This window comes from Argentina anserina, chromosome 1, assembly GCF_933775445.1.
Source record: "Argentina anserina chromosome 1, drPotAnse1.1, whole genome shotgun sequence".
Classification (NCBI taxonomy): domain Eukaryota; kingdom Viridiplantae; phylum Streptophyta; class Magnoliopsida; order Rosales; family Rosaceae; genus Argentina; species Argentina anserina.
This window is the reverse complement of record NC_065872.1, coordinates 6,563,349-6,585,209: the sequence shown is the minus strand read 5'-3', so window position 1 is coordinate 6,585,209 and position 21,861 is coordinate 6,563,349. Positions and strand designations below refer to the sequence as shown.

At 40.0% G+C, this 21,861-nt stretch overlaps 4 protein-coding genes across 4 annotated transcripts in view; all 4 read left to right on the top strand.

Annotated features, from left to right (window-relative positions):
* LOC126797329 (cytochrome P450 90B1) overlaps positions 1–21,861 on the top strand; it is a 72,876-nt gene that overhangs the window by 17,584 nt on the left and 33,431 nt on the right. The gene's annotated exons all lie outside the window — the stretch shown is intronic.
* On the top strand, positions 3,268–6,192 carry LOC126800694 (proline-rich receptor-like protein kinase PERK4). Its single transcript, XM_050528100.1, has 8 exons — positions 3,268–3,949; positions 4,143–4,679; positions 4,787–4,876; positions 4,967–5,037; positions 5,169–5,245; positions 5,385–5,529; positions 5,664–5,825; positions 5,953–6,192. The coding sequence occupies exons 1-8, from the start codon at positions 3,268–3,270 to the stop codon at positions 6,190–6,192; spliced, it is 2,004 nt and encodes a 667-aa protein (XP_050384057.1).
* LOC126797318 (U1 small nuclear ribonucleoprotein 70 kDa) lies at positions 7,136–11,692 on the top strand. Its single transcript, XM_050523966.1, has 10 exons — positions 7,136–7,419; positions 7,715–7,829; positions 7,922–8,001; positions 8,108–8,183; positions 8,262–8,326; positions 8,486–8,548; positions 9,940–10,021; positions 10,155–10,317; positions 10,505–10,576; positions 10,801–11,692. The coding sequence occupies exons 1-10, from the start codon at positions 7,324–7,326 to the stop codon at positions 11,483–11,485; spliced, it is 1,497 nt and encodes a 498-aa protein (XP_050379923.1). The 5' UTR covers positions 7,136–7,323; the 3' UTR covers positions 11,486–11,692.
* Positions 14,645–17,263, top strand: LOC126797354 (sulfite exporter TauE/SafE family protein 3-like). The gene is made up of 11 exons (XM_050523998.1): positions 14,645–14,875; positions 14,976–15,135; positions 15,211–15,411; positions 15,500–15,564; positions 15,702–15,741; positions 15,980–16,041; positions 16,129–16,215; positions 16,321–16,371; positions 16,519–16,740; positions 16,842–16,935; positions 17,040–17,263. Exons 1-11 carry the CDS (start codon positions 14,645–14,647, stop codon positions 17,261–17,263), a joined length of 1,437 nt encoding a protein of 478 aa, XP_050379955.1.

The following is a 21,861-nucleotide window of genomic DNA, read 5'->3' as shown; positions in this document are numbered from 1 at the left end:
GTAAGGCTGATTCCCTAGCAAATACATGGATTATAGACAGTGGTGCAACAGATCATATTGTTTGTAACAAACAATTACTCACTTCATTCAGACCTGCCATACATCATGCTGTGAAATTACCTTCTGGTTCTTCTACACTTGTTACGCACATTGGGACTGTGCAATTCACATCACAGTTTAGGCTTGAGAATGTGCTATGCGTCCCTTCATTCTACCTGAACTTGATATCTGTTAGCAAACTAGTCCGTGACTCATTTTATGTCACAATATTTTTAAAACGAGTTTGCTTTCTGCAGAACCTTCTGACACTACTCCTTCTCCCACAAAGACAACGTTCCCATCACAACCTCTCGAGTCTACCATATCTCCAAATTCACAACATTCTCTCGAGTCTACCATATCTCCGAATTCACAAAATCCTGTTGAGTCTGCTGCCCTTCCTTCACAAAATCTTCGTCGTTCCACCAGACCTACACGGACATCGAGTCTCCTGCATGACTTCCATATTGAGGCGGCCCTCCCCTCACGTACTGGCCCATCATCATCACTGACCGAGGTCTCAGGTACTCCTCACTCTCTATCACATGTATTGTCTTATGATAGACTTTCTCCTACACATAGAGCATTTACTACTGCTCTGACCTTGCATAGAGAGCCTACATATTATTCACAGGCAGTTGTTGATCCAAACTGGCGAGATGCAATGAAAGCTGAAATACGTGCGCTCCAAGACAACCGTACTTGGAGTCTTGTACCATTACCTGCACACAAGCGTCCTATTGGGTGCAAATGGGTATATAAGATCAAGTACAATCCCGATGGGAGTATTGAGCGATACAAAGCTCGTCTCGTTGCTAAGGGATACAGTCAGGTTGAAGGAGTCGACTACCGTGAAACTTTTGCCCCTGTTGCCAAGCTTACCACTGTTCGTCTCCTTCTCAGCTTATCGGCTTTACAAGGTTGGCATCTTCACCAACTTGACATTAGCAATGCCTTCTTGCATGGAGATTTGTATGAAGATGTTTACATGAAGCTTCCTCCTGGCTTTGGAGGAAAGGGGGAGACAAGAATCTGCAAGTTACACAAATCATTGTATGGACTCAAACAGGCCTCTAGACAATGGTTTATAAAGTTGTCAGAAGCTCTCAAGGCGACTGGTTTTCAGCAATCATGGTCAGATTATTCTTTATTTGTCAGAAATTACAATGGCCATTTCACAGTTTTATTGGTATATGTTGACGACATCATCCTAGCAGGTAGTCATCTTGATGATATAGCTATGGTGAAGAAGTATTTATCTGACAAGTTTAAACTCCGAGACCTAGGAGTGTTGAAATATTTTCTAGGCATAGAGGTTGCACGTTCCAAGCACGGAATTGTCCTCAGCCAACGGAAATATGCGTTGGAAATACTAGAAGATTCTGGTTATCTTGGCGCAAAATCTGCCACCTTTCCTGTGGAGTACAACACCACCTTGACTCAAGGAGAAGGAAAATTGTTATCTGACCCTGCACAGTACAGAAGATTAGTAGGGAGACTAATCTACCTTACCATTACGAGACTTGATATTGTATACGGGGTTCACATTCTTAGCCAATTCATGGACAAGCCAAGAGAACCACATCTCGAAGCTGCACATAAGGTGCTACGGTACTTGAAACATACACCAGGCCAAGGCTTGCTGCTGCCTTCTACTGGAAGATTACAATTGAATGCCTACTGTGATGCAGACTGGGCAAGATGCAGAGACACAAGAAGATCTGTTACCGGTTATTGCATATTCCTCGGTAATGCACCTATCTCTTGGAAAACCAAGAAACAAGGAACTGTCTCCAGATCCAGCGCAGAAGCTGAATACAGATCTATGGCTTCCACTTGTTGTGAGATTACTTGGTTGCAGAACATCTTAAGGGATTTGAATGTGACAGGTACACAACCAGCTTTCCTCTACTGCGACAATCAAGCTGCACTTTACATTGCTTCAAATCCGGTTTTTCATGAACGAACAAAACATATTGAAATTGATTGTCATGTTGTTCGTGAGAAATTACAAAGAGGGCTTATTAAAACCGCACACATTAGAACTTCGGAGCAACCTGCAGACATGTTTACTAAGCCGTTGCAGCCAAAGCAGTTTCATGGATTGTTAAGCAAGTTAGGTGTAATCAACATACACTCTAACTTGAGGGGGAGTATTGAGGCATCTAAGGGATCCTATCCTAATTAGTTGGAGTTTGTTATCTTCACGTCATTGTAACAGATATTGTGTATATCATATATTCCTCTTTCCTTTCTTAGTTAGCTAGAATCAAGGAGATTATAGTCTTCTGATCTTCTGCCTCCGTATATATTGTAAACATTCTATTGAGATCAATACACAATTACGAAATCTTCAATATCAGTTTCTTCATATTGTTTAATAAACATTCATATCTAGGTAACTTGCTAATTTTGGACACCAAGGTTTTTGGTCTCAAATTCGTGAAGCTGAATGTACATGCTGTTTTTACTTAATAGTAGGTTGTCTCCTCAAGCTGCGACGCTGTTACGCACAAGTGTAAAAGCGAGCGTCCAACGAGGAAGAATGTCTATATTTGAAGCTTATATCTTCTGGTTCTAATTCATGAGCCAAGTAACATCCCAGGTAAATTTACATGGGAGCTCCAGCGAGGTTAAGGGACAGGAAATGGTAAAAGCAAATAACCAACTTAATCTAAGTTAGGGGAGGCACACACAAAAGATAGCCTTAGAGAGAGAAAAAGAGAAACGAGAAAGAGAAAGAGAGAGGGAGGGAGAGAGAAGAGAGGTGAAAGAAAGTTCCTGCTTTGTAGGAGGCAATGGCAAGGACACAGCTCTCTTCTCTCTCTTTCCATTGAGAAAAAAACAACCCTAGCCTCCTACCTCCTTTCATTGATCTCCAGGTAGTTGAACACCTACCTATTATTTTTTTTCCATCAATAATTCAATAATTCAATCATATTGTTTGATTGTAATTCATAACTTAATAGGGAAATCAAGAACACCATGCATGCATGCATGGGGTTAACTAGGTTCTCTCCTCTCTTCTCCATCGGTAGCTATATGTATAATGCAGTTTAGTTGATTTATAAATAAGACATTACATATGTAGCTAGGTTTAATCCATTCCTTCAACATGTCCAGGGGTCTTGAATCAATCATTAAGACGAGTAGTTACGGGAGAGGTGAAGTTTCCGGCCGCCACATAAATAGTCTGGAATAGGCCTCGGCCGGAGGTTCTGACTAAATATGTCTTCTGATTCTCCATCACCGGATTCTTCACCTTCACCACCAGCATCATCACCACCATCAGACTCCTCGTCTTCACCACCCACACCTTCGAAGGAATCACCAAAGAATTCGAAAGATTCACCGTCGCCATCTTCATCTCCCCCGAAAAACTCATCACCTCCGCCAGCTTCCCCTCCACCATCCTCACCACCACCTTCGTCTCCTCCTCCACCGAAGAAAGATGACTCGCCTTCACCGCCTCCCCCGAGCGATCAATCGTCCCAGTCCCCGAAACAAGACTCCTCGCCTCCTCCTCCACCCAAGAACGGGCAGTCATCTCCGGCCACTCCATCCACTCCAACTCCTGCCAATCAGGGCACTCCTGCCACGCCAGCCACTCCAGCTGGTACTCCTGGTAGCACCGCCTCTCCTCCACCACCACTCAAACCAAATGCTCAAGGTGTTCCGGCTGTCCATGCGCCACCTCCCCCACATGCTGCTAAAACTTCGGCTTCCTCCAACAATGCAGTGACACCATCTACCGACAGTGCTGGCAGTAACTCCGATAAAGGAGTGATGATTGGAGTGGGGATCGGCTCCGGAGTAATTGTACTTCTGATGGCCGTCATTTGTGTGCTTTGCGTCAGGAGGAAAAGGAGAAAGAATGACCATATGCAGTATTATGGCGATCCTACCAAAGGTACGTATGGCAAACCCTATTCTGCTTTGTAAGATAGAATGACATATATGCAAGCACATTGTTCATTGTGGTACTCATAATGTTTGAATTTAATTATAAGACCTTACATTTACTCGTAACTATTGAAGCAATCAAAACCAAGTACAATAAAGATCCAAATTAATGTACGTCTTATTTGCTTCCATCTATGTAGGTGGTGCTGGTGCCTACTACACCAGTCAGCAACACAATTGGAACATGAGTGCAGCACAAGGAGACCATGTGGTCAGGCTAAACCAAGCAGCTGGTAATGGTAGTGGTGGTGCCTGGCCTTCACCGCCTCCTCCGATGCCAATGAGCAGTGAAATGAGTACGAATTTCTCGGGACTGCATGGACCTCCGTTGCCACCTCCCTCACCAAACATGTCACTCGGTGGGTTCAACAAGAACACCTTCACTTACGAGGAGCTGGCAAACGCTACTAACGGGTTCTCACAAGCCAATTTGTTGGGTCAAGGTGGGTTTGGGTATGTGCATAAGGGCGTTCTCCCCAGCGGAAAAGAGGTTGCGGTGAAGAGTCTCAAGATCGGTAGCGGCCAAGGAGAACGGGAATTTGCGGCAGAGGTCGAGATCATTAGCCGAGTTCATCACCGGCATCTAGTGTCACTGGTGGGGTATTGCATTTCCGGTGAACATAGATTGTTAGTCTATGAGTTTGTTCCCAATTCAACCATGGAGCATCACTTGCACGGTGAGAGCATAACCTACATAGTCAAACGAAACGTGTATACGAAGCCTTGCTACATTCACTTTAAGGGAAAAAAATATCCACTAATGGTTATGAATTTTGTATTGCAGGCAAAGGACTCCCGGCGCCAATGGATTGGGCAACTAGGCTTCGGATCGCTACTGGATCTGCTAAAGGGCTTGCTTACCTTCATGAGGACTGTAAGAAATTTCCAAGCTATCCTCTCACTAGCTCCTTGTTTGACTCTTAACATGTCCGACTTATATTGTATAATTTGACATGCATTGCAGGCCATCCCAAGATCATTCATCGTGATATCAAATCTGCTAATATTCTCCTGGATAACAACTATGAAGCCATGGTAATTAAGTTTGTGTCAATCATATCCTATATAAAATAGCATAATATATATTGATTAATACGTACACAATCGTTAATATCGATTAATCATGTGTAACCATCCTAAGTAATAACTTGATCTTCAATTTCCAGGTTGCTGATTTTGGGTTGGCTAAGCTTTCATCTGACAACTACACCCATGTTTCTACAAGAGTCATGGGCACTTTCGGGTAAGCGATTACAAATTTGTGCTTAATCTGATGTTATATCGTGCTCATGTTATATACAAGTTTTTACTTGCTGTCATTCTGCCACTCACTGTTGTACTACTAGTACTATAATCCTGATTGTGTGTGCAAATGAACGCAGTTATTTGGCTCCAGAATATGCATCAAGTGGAAAGTTGACAGAGAAGTCCGATGTCTTCTCATTTGGAGTCATGCTTTTGGAACTCATTACTGGAAAGCGACCAGTTGATCCTTCGAATGCCATGGAAGACAGCTTAGTGGACTGGGTATGTACATTGATTCTCTCGGTCTAAATCGTTTGTTACATCGAAGGAAGCAAAAATTTGACTCATCTTAGTTAAATCCGACTACTCGAGCTTGCTAAATCCTTTAAACTTCTTCTATGTGACCACACGTACAGGCTCGACCACTTCTCACCCGTGCACTAGAGGATGGCAACTATACAGAGTTGGTGGACATCCGCTTGGACAACAGCTACGACAAACAAGAAATGGCACGCATGGTCGCCTGTGCTGCTGCCAGTATCCGTCACTCTGCTAAACGGCGCCCAAAGATGAGCCAGGTGCGTACACGAACCGAAATATATATGTGATATCGGTTCGTGTACAATCTAACAACGTAACATGCATATATTCAAAATAAACGATGATATATGACTTAATTAGATATGTTTCGTGTACATATAACAGATTGTACGAGCGTTGGAAGGAGACGTGTCGTTGGAGGACTTAAACGAGGGGGCAAAACCAGGGCAGACCATTATGATCAATCCCAACGCAGTTGGTGGAAGCTCCGACTATGATACACAGGCATACAATGCCGACATGCAGAAGTTCAGGAAGTTAGCCCTTGCGAGCCAGGATAGTAGTGAGTTCGGTAACAGTACCGACTCCTCAGAAATGAGCACCCCTGCGAAGCCAAAGTTCTGAGCCTTAGCCAGGTCACTACCAAAGAGCTGGAGGAAAGCTTGAGTAAGCTCGACGTGGAAACATAATTGGAAGCAGTTCATGATATAGGTCACTGTTTCTAATTTGATATTCAAGTTTGGGGTTTAGGATAAAAGGAAGGGTGAGATGTTTGAAGATTTGGAGTGAGATTCGGGGCAGTGCCATCCATTTGTGCTTAGGAAATATGCATGTATATGGGGGCCTAAATGGCTTGGAATGACCCAAATCTTGATGGTTAGTTTGATTAAATGAACTTGTTTCTTTGATACAAATATGGATTTGTACTTAAATCCGTATGAATACAATTTGGTTTGGAGACGAATAGTTTCTTTGTTTCATAAACCACATTATATATTTTATATCATATTAATGACATTATACATATATCACATATAATATCATTGGTCGAAAACTAGACTTATATATAGACTTAAGTGAATTATGACTACAAAATACAAATAATATTCGTCAATCACAATTATCGATCAAGTTATACAATAAAAATTTGAGTAATCGATATTCAAACTTAAAACAATTGATGTCAATTTTGAGAGAAAAACACAAGATTACTCACACGATTAGTGGGTTGGATGAGTTGACAACCTCAACTTGAGCAATGTTGGTTCAAAAATTACAAAAACCCTCAAACCTCGATATTATTGAACATGATGAATCAAGCACAATCGCTTTGACCTAACGCCGAATGGGTCACTTTTTTTTGTTACAATCAATTTGAAGCCGAATACATCGTTCAAATCCAAATCATCGATTCGATGCTGTTCGTTCTTCATCCTATTTTCCTCTCAATTATAAAATTTCGAAAAACTTAAATATAACCCATTGGGTAAGGCCCACAGTTCTTACAATTCTAATTTCTAGGACAAACACTAGTCTTCCAAATCTCACTATCATCTCATCTCATCTCATCTCATCTCATCTCTCCCTATAAATAACCCCCGCGAAAACCCTGTTCTGATTTTCGCTGCCGCTCTCAGCTCCGACCCGATCCGAGATCCGATTTCGTACAACCCGTACATGCCAGCCTTTGTCGTCTGAGTACCAGTACTCGGACGCCGTCACTAAAACCCTAGCTCCGCTTCGATCTCTTCCGCCATGGGAGACTTCAGCGATGCCTTCATGCGCAACAACGCCGCCGTTCAGGCCAAGACCAAGGCCCAGAACCGCGCTAATGTCCTCCAGCTCAAAATGGTTCGTAACTTCTTACCTTCCTTCCCTCTCTCTAAGGTTCAGGGTTTTGCCTTCAATTTTTACGAGCTAGGTTTTACTTTTGTTGCTGAAATTGCCACAATCGAAACCCTAGCTAATTGTGTAGCCGATTTCTTTTGTTCTACTTCGATTTATAGATTTAGGCGGTGATAGGATTTTGAGCATGCTTAGCGTAGCTGAGAATTACTTGTTTTGTATGATTATGATTTATTGAGGAGGCTCTGATTTTGTTTTGTAAGGAATTATTGATGTGTGAGTGTTCGTGTTTTCGGTGCAGATTGGGCAGAGCCACCCCACTGGTTTAACAACCAACCTACTGAAGCTCTTCGAGCCCCGTCCGCCGCTGGACTTTAAGCCTCCTCCTGAGAAGAGAAAGTGCCCGCCACTTACAGGTTTGTGTTCTTATGAATCACTTTAGGTGTGTTGTGTTTCTGGTCTTGGTATTATGTTTGAGCTGTTGTTTGGTTGTTTTTGGCTAACGCAGGGATAGCACAGTATGTGGCAAATTTCGCTGAGCCGGGGGATCCCCAGTATTCTGTACCTGTTGAAAAGGGAGAAACTCCTGTAAGCCTTCTAATTTGAATCTCTTGCATGCATGAGAAGTTTTGTTTCTGAGATCGATATTAATCATATGTCTGAACATGTATTGGTTTTCTATTGTCAAATTCAGGCACAAAGAAGGGCTAGAGTACACCAGTTAAGACTTGAGAAGGGTGCAGCAAAGGCCGCGGAGGAGCTAGAGAAATGTAATGACCCCATTATACTGTGAATTGTAGGATTTGGGGTTTTAATTATCGTTCTTACCTTTTCTTCTCTCTCTGCAGATGACCCAAATAGCGATCCAATGATTTCTGGAGATCCGTACAAGACTTTATTTGTTGCTAGACTTGTAAGTACTTATGCATGCTGAGTTGGTTAATTTCTACTGTTACACATACAGTATTACTATTCTATTGGCATGTATTGTTCGTTGTATGATTTTGGTGTTTTTCCTACTATTATACATATTAGTTAGTCTAACGTTTAAATTTTAACTGATTGCTTGCAGAATTATGAGACAACTGAGAGCAAACTTAAAAGGGAGTTTGACGCGTATGGTCCAATCAAAAGGGTAGGTGTTTCCTTGAGCAACCCCTAGGGGGTTCGGTAAGAGGTTCATTTGTTTTGGAGCTTTTGTCTCTTCCTTTCCTTTTCACAAATCTCAAATTTCCAATTTAAAATTCAAAAAACTGTGCTGTGATCTCAGCATTTATTTATTTATTTTCCATTTACTATATTCTTAAAAAGATGTCTGTATATACTTTCAGTCTCTCAATATTCATTATTTCTTGGACAATCACTTGTTTTCAAAATTCTCTTTTCAGCCTGTGATGCATTTTGAGTTTGTTCTCCCTGATTTAGATCTATTTTATGTGGAGTCTGCAAGTTTGTATTAATACAGGTGTTTCTGGAAATATGCTGATAATTTCTTGCTGGTTTGTTTCATTCTACCTTCAATAACTTCACTTTGTAATGGTTTAGCTTAGAGATGTTGGAAACAATGGGATTTTCTAGGTAATCGTTAGCAATTAGTGTTAAGTTTTAACGTTCGAGAAGAATCCCTGGTAAGGGTAAGTATACATCATTTATACTTGACTACTGATTACAAAAATGGTTCTCGTGATGAACAACAAAAATGAACTAATAAAATTACATTGTGAGTATGCTGGTAATTCCGTATGGGTTTGTTCCACTTTACCTTCCAAATATGCGTCTTTGGTGTAGCTTTAATTAAATGACCTTGGAAGTGGTTGTTTCAAGAGTCTATTTTGCTTTCATTTCGAAGTTCTAACATTCAAGAATATTTCCCTGGTAAGAAGGTGAATGTATTCCACATTTGGTACTTTGATCCCATAATTTATTCGATTCAAAAGATGGTGCTTAATCTGCATTGCAAAGCTTAGTGCTATAAGTTGTGCAGACTTGTGATGCTTATTACAAGCAACAAAGGAGACCACCAACTTGTGTTCTTTTCCTGCACTGGGTAAACATGTAGGGATTATAACTATCTCTTCCTCTGAACTTTTAGTACGTGCATTTTCTGCCTGCTAAGGTTTACTTTGGCTATAAAGGTTGTCAAAAAATAGAAAACCTCATCAGCAGTAAGGATTCCTGGTACTGTTATAGTATTTAAAATTTCTTTTATTGAAAACAAATCTCCCTGGTAAGGGGATAATAGTCTGTACAAATGGTAAAATGGCCACAAATGTCAAAATTTCTGCAACTCTAGCCGGTGGGATGCATCTTGCGATGGGAAGCTCTGTAATTTAAGGTGAGCACGGCTAAAGAGGCATAGTGCCCGTCTGCCGTGCCATTTAGGATTCAGTATTATAGTTATAGTTGTAGGTTGCTTAGTTTTTTATGCTAAACTATCTATGTACGTTCTTACTCTTAAGCATTCTTTGCTTAAGACCTGAATCATCTGTGTTTGCTTTATTGAATATAAATTTTGTGTAATTTCAGGTTCGGTTGGTCACGGACAAAGAGTCAAATAAACCTCGAGGCTATGCATTCATAGAATATATGCATACCCGTGACATGAAAGGTTCGCTCTAATATATTTATGCACTAACCTATCATGGATTGGCCTTATTTATTTCATGTTTGCTTAAGCCAGCTATCATGGATTGGCCTTATTTATTTCATGTTTGCTTAAGCCAGCTGATTTTATGTTACAGCTGCATACAAGCAAGCTGATGGAAAAAAGATTGAAGGTAGAAGGGTGCTTGTAGATGTCGAACGTGGAAGAACAGTACCAAACTGGCGACCTCGGCGACTAGGTGGTGGACTAGGAACCACCAGAGTTGGAGGTGAAGAAGTTAATCAGAAACACTCAGGGAGGTAAGTGGTTTAAATCCAACTTCTGCTAGCTTTAGTCATCTTGAAAATCAGTGTGCTTCATTATCTTGTCTACACTGAAGTTATGGTTGAGGTGGAGTTGATCTAAAGTTCTAAACTGCCCATGATGTGTTCAGCTTGCTCTCTCTCTCAAATTGCTTCACTAACTATATCAAATGTTATTGGTTAGGGAGCAAGCACAATCAGGAGGACCATCCCGGTCTGAGGAGCCAAGGGTACGCGAGGAGCGTCATGTAGACATGTAAGCATTGCTATATTATTATCCGCATAATTTAAGAAAGGTTTCGGTAGGTTTTGATCCTTAACAATTGAAAGAGACAAAACAAATGGAAGGGTTCCCTAGACTGTCGAGTTATTCTACTATGTGTTTGTATTTTAATTATTGGTTTGGACCTGTGAAACTTAATAGTTACTACAATTTCAATATTACATTTTCAAGTGATTAATACCGAATTTTGATTTTAGGGACAGAGAAAAATCCCGTGAAAGGGGGAAAGAGAAGGAGAGAGAACGGGAGAAGTCCCGTGAGCGCTCCCATGACAAGACTAGAGAACGTGATCATAGGGAGGATAGGCATCACAGGGACCGTGATAGAACCAGGGATAGGGACAGGGAAAGGGAGAGAGATAGTCGTCGTGATCGGGATCGTGGAAGGGACAGAGGAAGGGATCGTGGTCGCGATAGAGATCGGGAGCGAGATCGCCCCCGTGAGAAGGAGAGAGATTATGAAGTTGGATTACTAGATCATGACCGTGGCCGTTCACGTGATAAAGACTCTGATTTTGACCGTGTTGAGTCAAAACATGAGAAGGACAGACGTGGAGAAAGGGAGCGGAATTATGATCCTGCTGCCCCAGAAGATGACCAGGCTTGGTTTGAACATTCTGAACATGGCCATAGGCACTCAGACCCTGACCATGATCCTGAGCACTATGAGCGTCGTCGAAGCCAGTATGATGATCACTTGGATGCCGAGCATGACCACGATCGCTACAAACAGTATCCAGATCGCTATGATGATCAAATGGAGGAGGATGACTACCATTATGAAAAAGCCCCAGTTGAATCACGTGAAAGGGAGAGAAGTGGTGACGCCGAGCGTGATTATCAGCGATCTGCTAGATCAGTTTCTCGGGAGTATGAATATTGATCTGGGTGTGCTTCACTGAGATTCCACCTGCTTGGTACCAATTTGCAGTAGCTTCTTTCTGCGTGGTCTTTTGGTTTTTGTTACTTTCACTTAATGATGTTTCGGATGGGCTGCTTTTGGATATTGTTGCGATTGGGTGATTTGTTTATGTTTGGATGATTCCAATGTAGAAAGATTGTGAGTTAATACTAATGAACCTTTTGGATATGCCTTGCTTAAAGATTCAGTATTTTTCTGTATCTCGTGCTTGGTATTGATAAGGTTCAAATATTTTCACCGTAGCCTCTGATTTTCATGTAACTTTAATGTAGCAACTGCGGATGTCATAAACAGGTATGCTCATTTGATGCATGCAATGTACTCCCCAGTTGCATCAAGTAAACGTGAGTGATTGTATTTGCTAAACTATGTTTATACATCAATCGGCCAAAACCAAGCCCTAAACCAAGGTGATATATGCGGGAAGCCAAGCCCTAAACTATGTTTATACATCAATCGGCCGTATTTGACAGCAACCTAGCAAATGCGGGAAGCCAAGCCCTAAACCAAGGTGATATATGGCTGTTTGTTTCGTCATTGTGACTGTAAACGGCGAAGAAGTGGCCAAAAACCGTGAAGCAGCTACGAAGCTGCACAGAGAAGAACAACCGCCTGCCAAGCACCTATGAAGCCTCTTAAATCTTGATTATCCACACCTTCAAAGTGCCTGTACCTCTTTTGTTCTGAGAATTTCAAGCTGCTGCTGCTGCTGCTTCTTGGAAACTTCCTGGAAACTCAATAATTTTGTTTTGTGGTAAGATACAAAATGATAACAAGAAACAAGTGAGAATGACAACTAAGTAACAAACTTACCTCGCTTTGTAGCTTGGAAGGTGATGAAATGAAGGAGTTGATCATTAGGCATGTTGTAGTATAGATAACAATCATAACAGTGAAACGTCGTTTATGTTCAAATAACAACATAACATGCTAGATATCGACAAGATAACGATAACGTTTCGAACTTAGAACATGTTTTTTACATTGTTTGTCATGTAAGTTCATAGTCGTAGATGTAATTACTCATCAAAATCATTCATGCTTAGATCAAATAACCATATCACAATCAACTGCCTAAACACGAGGCGCATCTAACTAAAGTTACAGCTCTTGCATTATTAATTTCAAGTACTACGTGCTTCTGCGAAGCTGCAGGATTTGAATGGCAGACAAAAATGTTATGTTTGCATTGAACTGCATCTTAGGAAATTTAAAGATCGAACCTTTTGTTGGTGGTTTTATTTGGAAATCCATCATTGTGGAATGTGGACAATAATCCGGACGAGAAATTATTAAATTAAATTTACACGACATTTTACTGAAAGCTAGCAAATTCGAATTGACTAGTACCACATTATCTCCTATTTATATAACATGATGCCAAAATAAACGGCCGTGTTTGAGAGATGGTACAGATTTGATCTGTTAGTTGTTTGTGTAATATGTTTTAGAGCTAATTTCGCCATCAGTGCCCAAACTATTGTGATAAGGTCAATGTAGTACCTCAACTCTGAGTTGTACTAATGTAGTACCCAAACTTGTAATTTGCTATCAACGAAGGGTCTGAGCCCAATTTCCATTACGGCTTCGTTATCTCGGTCACGTGTCCCGCACGTGACCACAAAAAAAATTTCAACATCGGTACCCAAACTCTTGTGGCAAGATCAATGTAGTACCTCAACTTTGAGTTGTACCAATATATTATGCAAACTCGTTTTTCTCTATCAACGAGGGGTCTGAAGCCAATTTCTATCACAACTCCATTTTCTAGGTCACGTGTCATAACTTCTTATCTTTTCTCCTTTTCTTCTCATTCTCCTTCACTCTCCCTCCTTCCACACTGTATTTTTGAGCTCAGATTTCGAGGCAAAGCAATATTACGGGTTGTGTTTCTTCCAAACTCTTCAATCATGATGACAACTTCTCCCAACTTGGCAGCTCCGCCTTGAGCCACAACATAGTCTCCCTCACATCCTCCACCTACGACCTTCTCTCCCTCCACCTACGACATTTGAGGCATGTGAAGCGGTGCGGTCGGCGGTCGAGAATCTCAGAGTGAAGGTATGCGATCATGACGTATCGATGGATCGGGGGTTCCAAGCAGGGTGGATGAGCTCGAAGATGGTGTTGGTGGTCAAGGAGGAGGCGGTGGGGATGAAGGAGGTGGAGCTCCCCGATGCCACACTGTGGTGGTGAGGTGTCCGGAGCATAATGAGAATGAGTTGGTGTTTTGCCCAATTTGTAAGTTGTTTCTTAATTCTAGATATTTACTGTACAAGTTTCTTATTTATGGCCTTAGAACCCACATAGAGTTATTTAGGTAAATACCATTTTTATTTTGATCCATAAGACGAAACCGTGACGTAAATTGGTCTCAAACCCCTCATTGATAGCGAAAAACGAATTTGGGTACTACATTAGTACAACTCAGAGTCTGGGTACTACATTGACCTTGCCACAAGAGTTTGGGTACCGCTGTTGAATTTTTTTTGTGGTCACGTGCAAGACACGTGACCGAGATAACGGAGCCGTAACGGAAATTAGGTTTAGACCTTTCGTTGATAGCGAATTACAAGTTTGGGTACTACATTGGTACAACTCAGAGTTGGGGTACTACATTGACATTGCCACAATAGTTTGGGTACCGATGGTGAACTTTTTTCTATGTTTTATAAAACCTAAACAGAAATAGAAAAACTAGAATCACACCAAATTGTTTACCTTTTTACTGATAATTGGGAAGTTTCTTTTACTCAGTGGCTACCCAACTAGGAAAGTGAATCAAGCAAAACCAAACTTTTCACTTCTTTACTCCAGTACCAGTTTGAGATACTATTTGGTGTATTAGGATTTTGAGGCTGACGAGAGTCGTACAGAGGTAATAAGATTTTTGGTCCCCATTTGTTAAGGAACAATCCAAATCAATACACTGCATACAAAGAGAGAAGGATTATAAATGTAGACAACAGGCAGGTAATGAAAGAGTGCAAAACCTCCTCATTCTGCTTTCTAGTAGGGAGGGGAGAGAGTTTACAACACCATTCAATCAGAGAAAAAGAAATATACAAATTTTTTTCTTCATCCTCTTTCCTTGTTAAAACAGATTCACGCACTACTCAAATGGCTCGAACAATGGTCACTAGAAAAACAGTATCAGCAGTAGCACTTGTAGCATGTGCTGTGTTCACTAGCCTTCTTATGGTAAGTAATGTAGTGAGTGGAGAAAGGCTCCTAAAAGATGATCAGAAGCCGAGAAAGTTTGTTGAAGAAGATATAAACCAAGGAGTCTTTTTGAGAATGATGAAGCTTCTCTGGCAGACTGGAGGGTCATCCTATCAGCCTGTTTGGCCTGTGAGTTAGATCTTCTTTTTTGGTGCTACATGTACTACTTATAATGATATGTATATGCCTGGATTTGAGTTCTGACATTATATATGCTTTGGCTGAGCAGGAGTTGAAGTTTGGTTGGAAAATTGTAGTGGGAACAATAGTTGGATTCTTTGGTGCTGCATTAGGTAGTGTTGGAGGTGTTGGTGGTGGAGGAATTTTTGTTCCGATGCTCGCCTTGATCGTTGGTTTTGATCCTAAGTCTTCCACAGCCATTTCCAAGTGTTAGTACTCAATTTTAATCACTTTACCCAGTAGTCTTTCTGTTTAAGTCGTTATTAATCACTAAGTTCATGCAGGTATGATAATGGGAGCTGCAGGCTCAACAGTGTACTTCAATTTGAGACTGAGGCACCCAACACTGGACATGCCCCTTATAGATTATGATCTGGCTTTGCTCTTTCAGCCAATGCTTATGCTAGGAATCAGCATTGGAGTTGCTTTCAACGTTATGTTTGCTGATTGGATGGTCACGGTTCTTCTTATCATTCTTTTCCTAGGTAAGAACTAATCACAAGATGAACAGAAGAAACTAAAATAACATCGGCACATTTAATTCGTTAAACTGGAATCATTTCTATCATGCAGGGACAGCAGGAAAAGCTTTAATGAAAGGCATACAAACATGGAAGAAAGAAACAGTGATGAAGAAGGTACAGGTTCTCAACTTACTATATACTTAGGAATCAATGATTTTTTTCCGAAAAAAAAAAGGATCAATGATTTTTCAACTTACTATTTGTATCAACAACTTACTAATGAACAATTTGGGATTTCACATAACTTTCAGGAAGCTGAAAAGCAGTTGGAATCAGAGTCCAAATCCGGTGGTGAGTGCTCATTGTTCTACTACAATAAAGCAAATCCCATAAAACAAGTGAAGCTTACATACTAAAAAAGAAAGCTATGCAGAGAAAATTCAGACGAAAGTTTCTGTTAGTAACCGTTGTGTGATTTCATTTCAGACGACAGTTTTTGTTTATAACCGTCGTGTGACTGACAATGACACGCACTAATTCAACGAAGATGCATGAAACTTAACAATCTAATCTCCTCTGTCGTGCGCAGATGGTTCTGGCGAAGACTACAAGCCATTACCTAGTGGTCCAATTTCATTGCAAGATGAAGAAGTGAGTCCAGAAATTCTTGAAAATGTATGCATTTCTTATAGTCATTTCAGTTAGTATTGTACTGAATCTGAGAACAACCCTATCCAGGTATCTATCGCGCGCAACGTTCAGTGGAAAGAGTTGATATTGCTTGTGTGTGTCTGGGTGGCATTCCTTATTGTTCAGATTGTTAAGGTAACTGATTTTATTTTCAGTAAGTTCTGTACAAGTAACATGCTTTTTCTAGACATTCACCGCCTACTATTGTATACTCATTAGTCCATCTGAATCTTTATGCAGACATACACTGAGACTTGTTCCACCGTATTCTGGGTCTTGAACTGCATGCAGGTAAAGTATACAACCTTACTAGGACAATTTCTTTCACAAGCACCACATGGATACACAAAACAGTGCATATAAGCATGAAGAGAGATCGATACGTAAGATCTGCTATGGTCTAGTAAAGCTGATGGTAGTAGTTTTGTGATTGCATAGGTGCCGATTGCAGCCTCAGTTACAGTTTTTGAATCAATATGCTTGTGGAAAGGCACTCGGGTAATTGCATCAAAAGGAAAGGAAATCACAAACTGGAAATTGCACCAGCTTTTTCTTTACTGCATCTGTGGGATTATAGCTGGTATGGTTGGTGGACTACTTGGCCTTGGAGGCGGTTTCATCTTGGGACCCCTTTTTCTTGAACTTGGAATTCCTCCTCAGGTATGTATATCTGAATCTAGTGATGAAACCATAGCTGCTCCTGAAAATAAACACAAAATTGAAATCAGACCGATAAATTTAACTTCATTCTTTTGTTGCAGGTAGCAAGTGCTACATCAACCTTTGCTATGCTATTCTCATCATCAATGTCAGTTGTGCAATATTACCTTCTCAACCGTTTTCCAGTCCCATATGGTAAATAATTAGCAGCCACAATTTGACTTCATAAGAACGTGTTTCGACAAATTAACATGTACGTAGTACTGATTGCTTCATGTGTACTTATGCTGCTGCTGCAGCTGCTTATTTTGTCTTTGTTGCTACAATTGCTGCCTTCACCGGTCAACATGTAGTGAGAAAGATCATTGCAGTGCTTGGAAGAGCCTCCATTGTCATCTTCATACTCGCTATGACGATCTTCGTCAGCGCAATCAGCTTAGGGGGAGTTGGAATAGCAAACATGGTTAAGAAGATGGAGAATCAAGAGTACATGGGGTTCGAAAATTTCTGTCACCAGTCTTAGTAGTGTGTTCGTGAAAAATGACAATCACATCTCTTATTTACTGCTGTGGAATATTCTTATATACTCATAATAACTGTGTCCACACTGGATCATACTCCACATTACAAATGGTGTATATTTTTTCCAGTAATTTTCTGGCAAAGATTGTGTTATTATGATTTTGGCTTCAGTATAGAAACATTGGTCTACCAATTTGCCTACTGCTGGAATATCCATGGGAATATATAAAAAAACAAATTCATTTATGAATTTCTAGATTATTAAAAGAAATCAAGGCACATGTACTTAATGAGAATTAATTAGAAAGGTGACGGAATGATTATGGTTTTAGAGAATTTCTGGATTTACTTACACATGATGAAATTGTAATAGGTGTGAGTTACAACTCTTCATTAGGAATTAAATCCTTAACAACCCCAATTTGAAAATCCAATGAGAGAGGTGGGTTTGAGATTAAAACATTGGGAATCAATTTTTCTTCCGATACTGTGAGCCCTGAAAATTTATTTATTCTTTTCAATATTGTTGTCACGTTAACCGACATTTTCCTAAGATGTCAATTTTTTGTGTTAAACTACGCGTTGTCGCAAGCGTGGGGGTATCCACGGAATATTTTCCGTACGCTCGGTTAATTTTCTACGCATTTACGAAGTTTATGATTACTTAAGTCGCATTTTCAGAAATTATATTTTTTACATTTTTTAATCACAACTCTTGATCTCCGCCGTTGATAAGTAAAAGGACTCTAGGCTCTCCCACACACAAACATCTCCCTCATTTTCTTTTTCTTTTCCTTTTCTCTTTTCTTTCTAGGGGCTGAGTATCTATCTTCTTTTTGTTTAAAACAGAGAAACCTAGAAAATGCAGAACCTTGACCACCGCCTATCGCCGCCGTCCGGTCACCAATGGCCACAAGACCACCACCAAAATCTTTCTTTCATTCTCCTCTTCAAAACCCATTTCATGCATGTGGGATTCAACCAAGTTTGTGACAAGATTGATTTCAAAGCTCCAATGAGCTTTCTTGTCGTTGTGTCGGTAAGCATAGTCATTGAACTTCATACCCATCTCGATTATGTCCTCAGATTCATTAATTTGAAACTGATTTGGGATTTTCCTCCTTGTTTTTCTCTGTTTTCCTCCGCCACAACCATTCGAGCTCCGACGAGACCCATTTTGGAACCTAGGTGATGAGAAAAGCTCGGAAATGACTTATCTATGGAGTGAAAAATCCTTGGAGCAGCGCCAACGATCAGGGTTGGAGCACGAAGGTGCAGCAACTCCGATTGGAGGATCGTTGAGGTATTGAACGTACCCCTTTCTCCTCAATTTTATTGTGGTTGCGATCGTTGTGTTGTTGCGATGCCTTCTATTAATTGCATGTTGAGTTGGAGGAGTGTGGATGCCGAATTTTGGCCAGAAACCGATCAGAGATCATAGGGTGAAAACTCTGGTTTTTACCGAGAGAAGGTTACTGCTGAGTGAATTGACGGTTTTTCCCCTGTAATGTTTGGTATTTACTGTTATGCCCTTGGTCACAATCTTACTCTTATGGAGTTACTGTTTACGATCTTACCATTTACCTATGGTTTAGTTAATAACCCTTTCTGGATTTATGAATTGAATTGGGGATTTAGTGTTAAAATCTAAAGTTGGTTCACACATTTTAACCATAGAATATGGCTACATGACGTTTGTTTTTGATTAAACATCTACTTTGGTTTCTCACCCGGTTCGAGAATTAAGAATGCATCAAATTTGGAATCGTGTTAGAGATAATGAATTAAATCACTGATTTGATATTGATGCATTTACACCCTAATGTGCACTTAATATTAGTTGGTGTTGTAAATCGGTGATTATTTAGTTTGCCGAGTATTGGCCCATTTTGGTCGATGCATTTGACCGAGATGTCAAGGTCAACCCTTGACCTTTCCTAGTCAAACTAGGAAATGACCATTTGACCAAGATAAATATTACCCTGACCTTCATATCATTTGGTTGCTTTCCAGTCCTGAGGATCTTACTTCACAATGTTCAGCTTTCCGATCTCCGAGTTGACGTTATTGGCGTACTCTGGTATTCCTCGTCTTCCGACATGGTCATTTACCCTATTGTCGGACCGAGTTGGCCATTGAGACTTAGACTATGTTTTTTATTTGATGTTTGTGTCTTACATTGCTACCTTCTGCTTTTGTTTATTTAAGTCTATATTTCATTTGCTCCTCATATCTTATCGTCGGCTTGTTTTTATTTTATTCATAGCCTTATAGTTTCTGGCTAATAGGTTGTCGACACGTCGGGTTTGATGTATCGGTAACTTATTAATTCGGGACTACGGCGAATATTGTTGCATTTCGGTCTCGGAAATGGTTCTGGGGTGTGACAGATACTACCCTCTATTAATTTGTATAGCTAATTAATTTCGGTATAATTTGTGAAAGATGCTACTAATTCCAATTATTTTTGTGAATGTTGTGTAATTTTATTTTAATTATATACTTGCTTGCTTGATATAAATATGGAATATTTACCAAAAAAATGAGAAATATGTTTATTTTTGTTGTTTAACAATATATATCAATATATATGACAATTTTCCATGAGAGTGATTGAAAATATGTAGCTGCAGTTATTAGGGTTATTTTATTAATCAAATCGGAATTAGTTCAATTCATGTGTCTAATTTCATATGGTAAGTAAACAGCTTAATAGAAGTCAAAGTCTTTGTACTAAATTCATTTCGTATCTCATTCCTTTAGCATCCTATTCATAATAATATTCATCCTGAATAAGTAAACATGCCCTAAGATAGAGGTGGAAAATGAGCCCAAAAGCCCGAGCCCGGCCTGGACCAGGTCCGGACCCGTTATTATAATGGGCCGGGCTGAGATATTTTGGCTCATGGGCCCGGTACGGCCTAAGCACGTTTTTAGCTTAAATACTTAAATATTATACTTTTTAAATTAAAATCTCTTGATTATTTCATTATTTAACTACAATATTTCACAAATATTATCAAAATAGTGAAGAAAACGTCATTGTTTTGATATACGTAACGTTTTAAAAATAAGATTATGAAATGTGTTGTAATATTTTATTTATTTTACTATTCTAAATAGTTATATAAAACAAATATTCAAAGTAATAATATTTTATTTTAATTATGTCATATAATACAAATAGGCCGTACCGACCTCAATATTTAAGTAAATGAGCCGGCCCGAGCCCGACACGATAAATAAATGGGCCGGCCCAAACACGACACGAACACAGTTTTAGCCCATTTAAAATGGATCGGCCTAGCTCGTTTGTTACCTCTACCCAAGATTAGATTTAGTTGTCATGTGATGTTGCACAACTAAAGCTGACACAAATTTATTACCAACTGTGACAAAATTAATAAGAGCTTGATAAGAGCATCTATATACTACATGAGTATATGCAATGTAGTCTACATGTGTATTATATTTGAACAATTGATTTTTTAATTTTATTTTAAGACTGAAGAAACCCAATTTAAAAACTCCACTAACAAATTATTCAAAATTTCAAATTGAACCTGGTTTTAATTAAAAAAAATAAAAAATAAGTGACGATTTTTCATTAATATGAAATGTAGAAGTACAACATAAACATTATCTCCTCATATTAGGGTTTTATCAAATTAATTAAATCATGCGAAAATAAACCAAAATAAAGTCTAACAATCTCAATATTATAAATTCTAAACTTGGAATCTAAGAAAGAACCGAGAACTATAAGACAAGGCTCGCCTATTACATTGGTAAAATCGTCTAAGCAGAAGAAGATGGAGGAACGTGACTTCCACCATCAACCACCGCCACCTCCACTGCCCCGGCCACGATTTCGCTGCTTGAACTCTCCTCCTCCGACGGCGCCTCCGCAGAAGCAGATTCCGCCGCCATCGACGTTTTTTGGGACCATGCCAAAAAGCTAAGAGCACCCACATGTATGGGCACCATAAAACTAACACCACCACCGCTAACCTTGGCACCGACACCGCCATCATCACCGGACATGATGTTGTTGCCATCGCCCCAAATCAGAGCAGTTTTGCGACCAACAAACCCAACGGTTCCGGTTGCTACATCTTCCGATCGAAAACTCTCAACCTTTACCGCCAAACATATTTATATAAAAGCTAAACCCAGACGAGAAATAACTTAAAGGCAGAATTAGAAATCCTCACCCCACGACCTTCGTCTGAAAGAGAATGGAAAAGGGAAAAGAGAAAAGAGATGGGATCAACCATCTCATTGCTAATTTGCTATAGTCGCCTACTACCACTGTCATCACCAATCTTATCACATCGGAGAACCCAACACCCCCCACAAAGAAACGAACTATCTAATATATAGATATTGTCGGGTCCTAATTATTACGACAATTTGAAATTTGAAAAATGTAGCACGCACAATTCCTCTTATTGGTCACCTCAATCAAACATCCAATGAAGTGACAAGATTTATATAAAATCCTGGATTTAATTAATGAAAAACCATAATGACAGATTTTGGCAGACAAAGCGTGCCTGGCTGGCTGGCTCCCCCTTAAAATCGTGAATCCAAATGCAA

What these genes read in the sequence shown, in the direction of transcription:
- LOC126800694 (XM_050528100.1), top strand. Translation starts at nt 3,268, where the DNA reads ATGTCTTCTGATTCTCCATCACCGGATTCTTCACCTTCACCACCAGCA. An exon ending in TGCTTACCTTCATGAGGACT is followed by an intron (nt 4,877 to 4,966) that starts GTAAGAAATTTC and finishes CATGCATTGCAG; the next exon opens with GCCATCCCAAGATCATTCAT. An exon ending in AAGACAGCTTAGTGGACTGG is followed by an intron (nt 5,530 to 5,663) that starts GTATGTACATTG and finishes CCACACGTACAG; the next exon opens with GCTCGACCACTTCTCACCCG.
- LOC126797318 (XM_050523966.1), top strand. Translation starts at nt 7,324, where the DNA reads ATGGGAGACTTCAGCGATGCCTTCATGCGCAACAACGCCGCCGTTCAG. An exon ending in CTTTATTTGTTGCTAGACTT is followed by an intron (nt 8,327 to 8,485) that starts GTAAGTACTTAT and finishes GATTGCTTGCAG; the next exon opens with AATTATGAGACAACTGAGAG. An exon ending in GAGGAGCGTCATGTAGACAT is followed by an intron (nt 10,577 to 10,800) that starts GTAAGCATTGCT and finishes TTTTGATTTTAG; the next exon opens with GGACAGAGAAAAATCCCGTG.
- LOC126797354 (XM_050523998.1), top strand. Translation starts at nt 14,645, where the DNA reads ATGGCTCGAACAATGGTCACTAGAAAAACAGTATCAGCAGTAGCACTT. An exon ending in TCTTATCATTCTTTTCCTAG is followed by an intron (nt 15,412 to 15,499) that starts GTAAGAACTAAT and finishes TCTATCATGCAG; the next exon opens with GGACAGCAGGAAAAGCTTTA. An exon ending in TTATTGTTCAGATTGTTAAG is followed by an intron (nt 16,216 to 16,320) that starts GTAACTGATTTT and finishes ATCTTTATGCAG; the next exon opens with ACATACACTGAGACTTGTTC.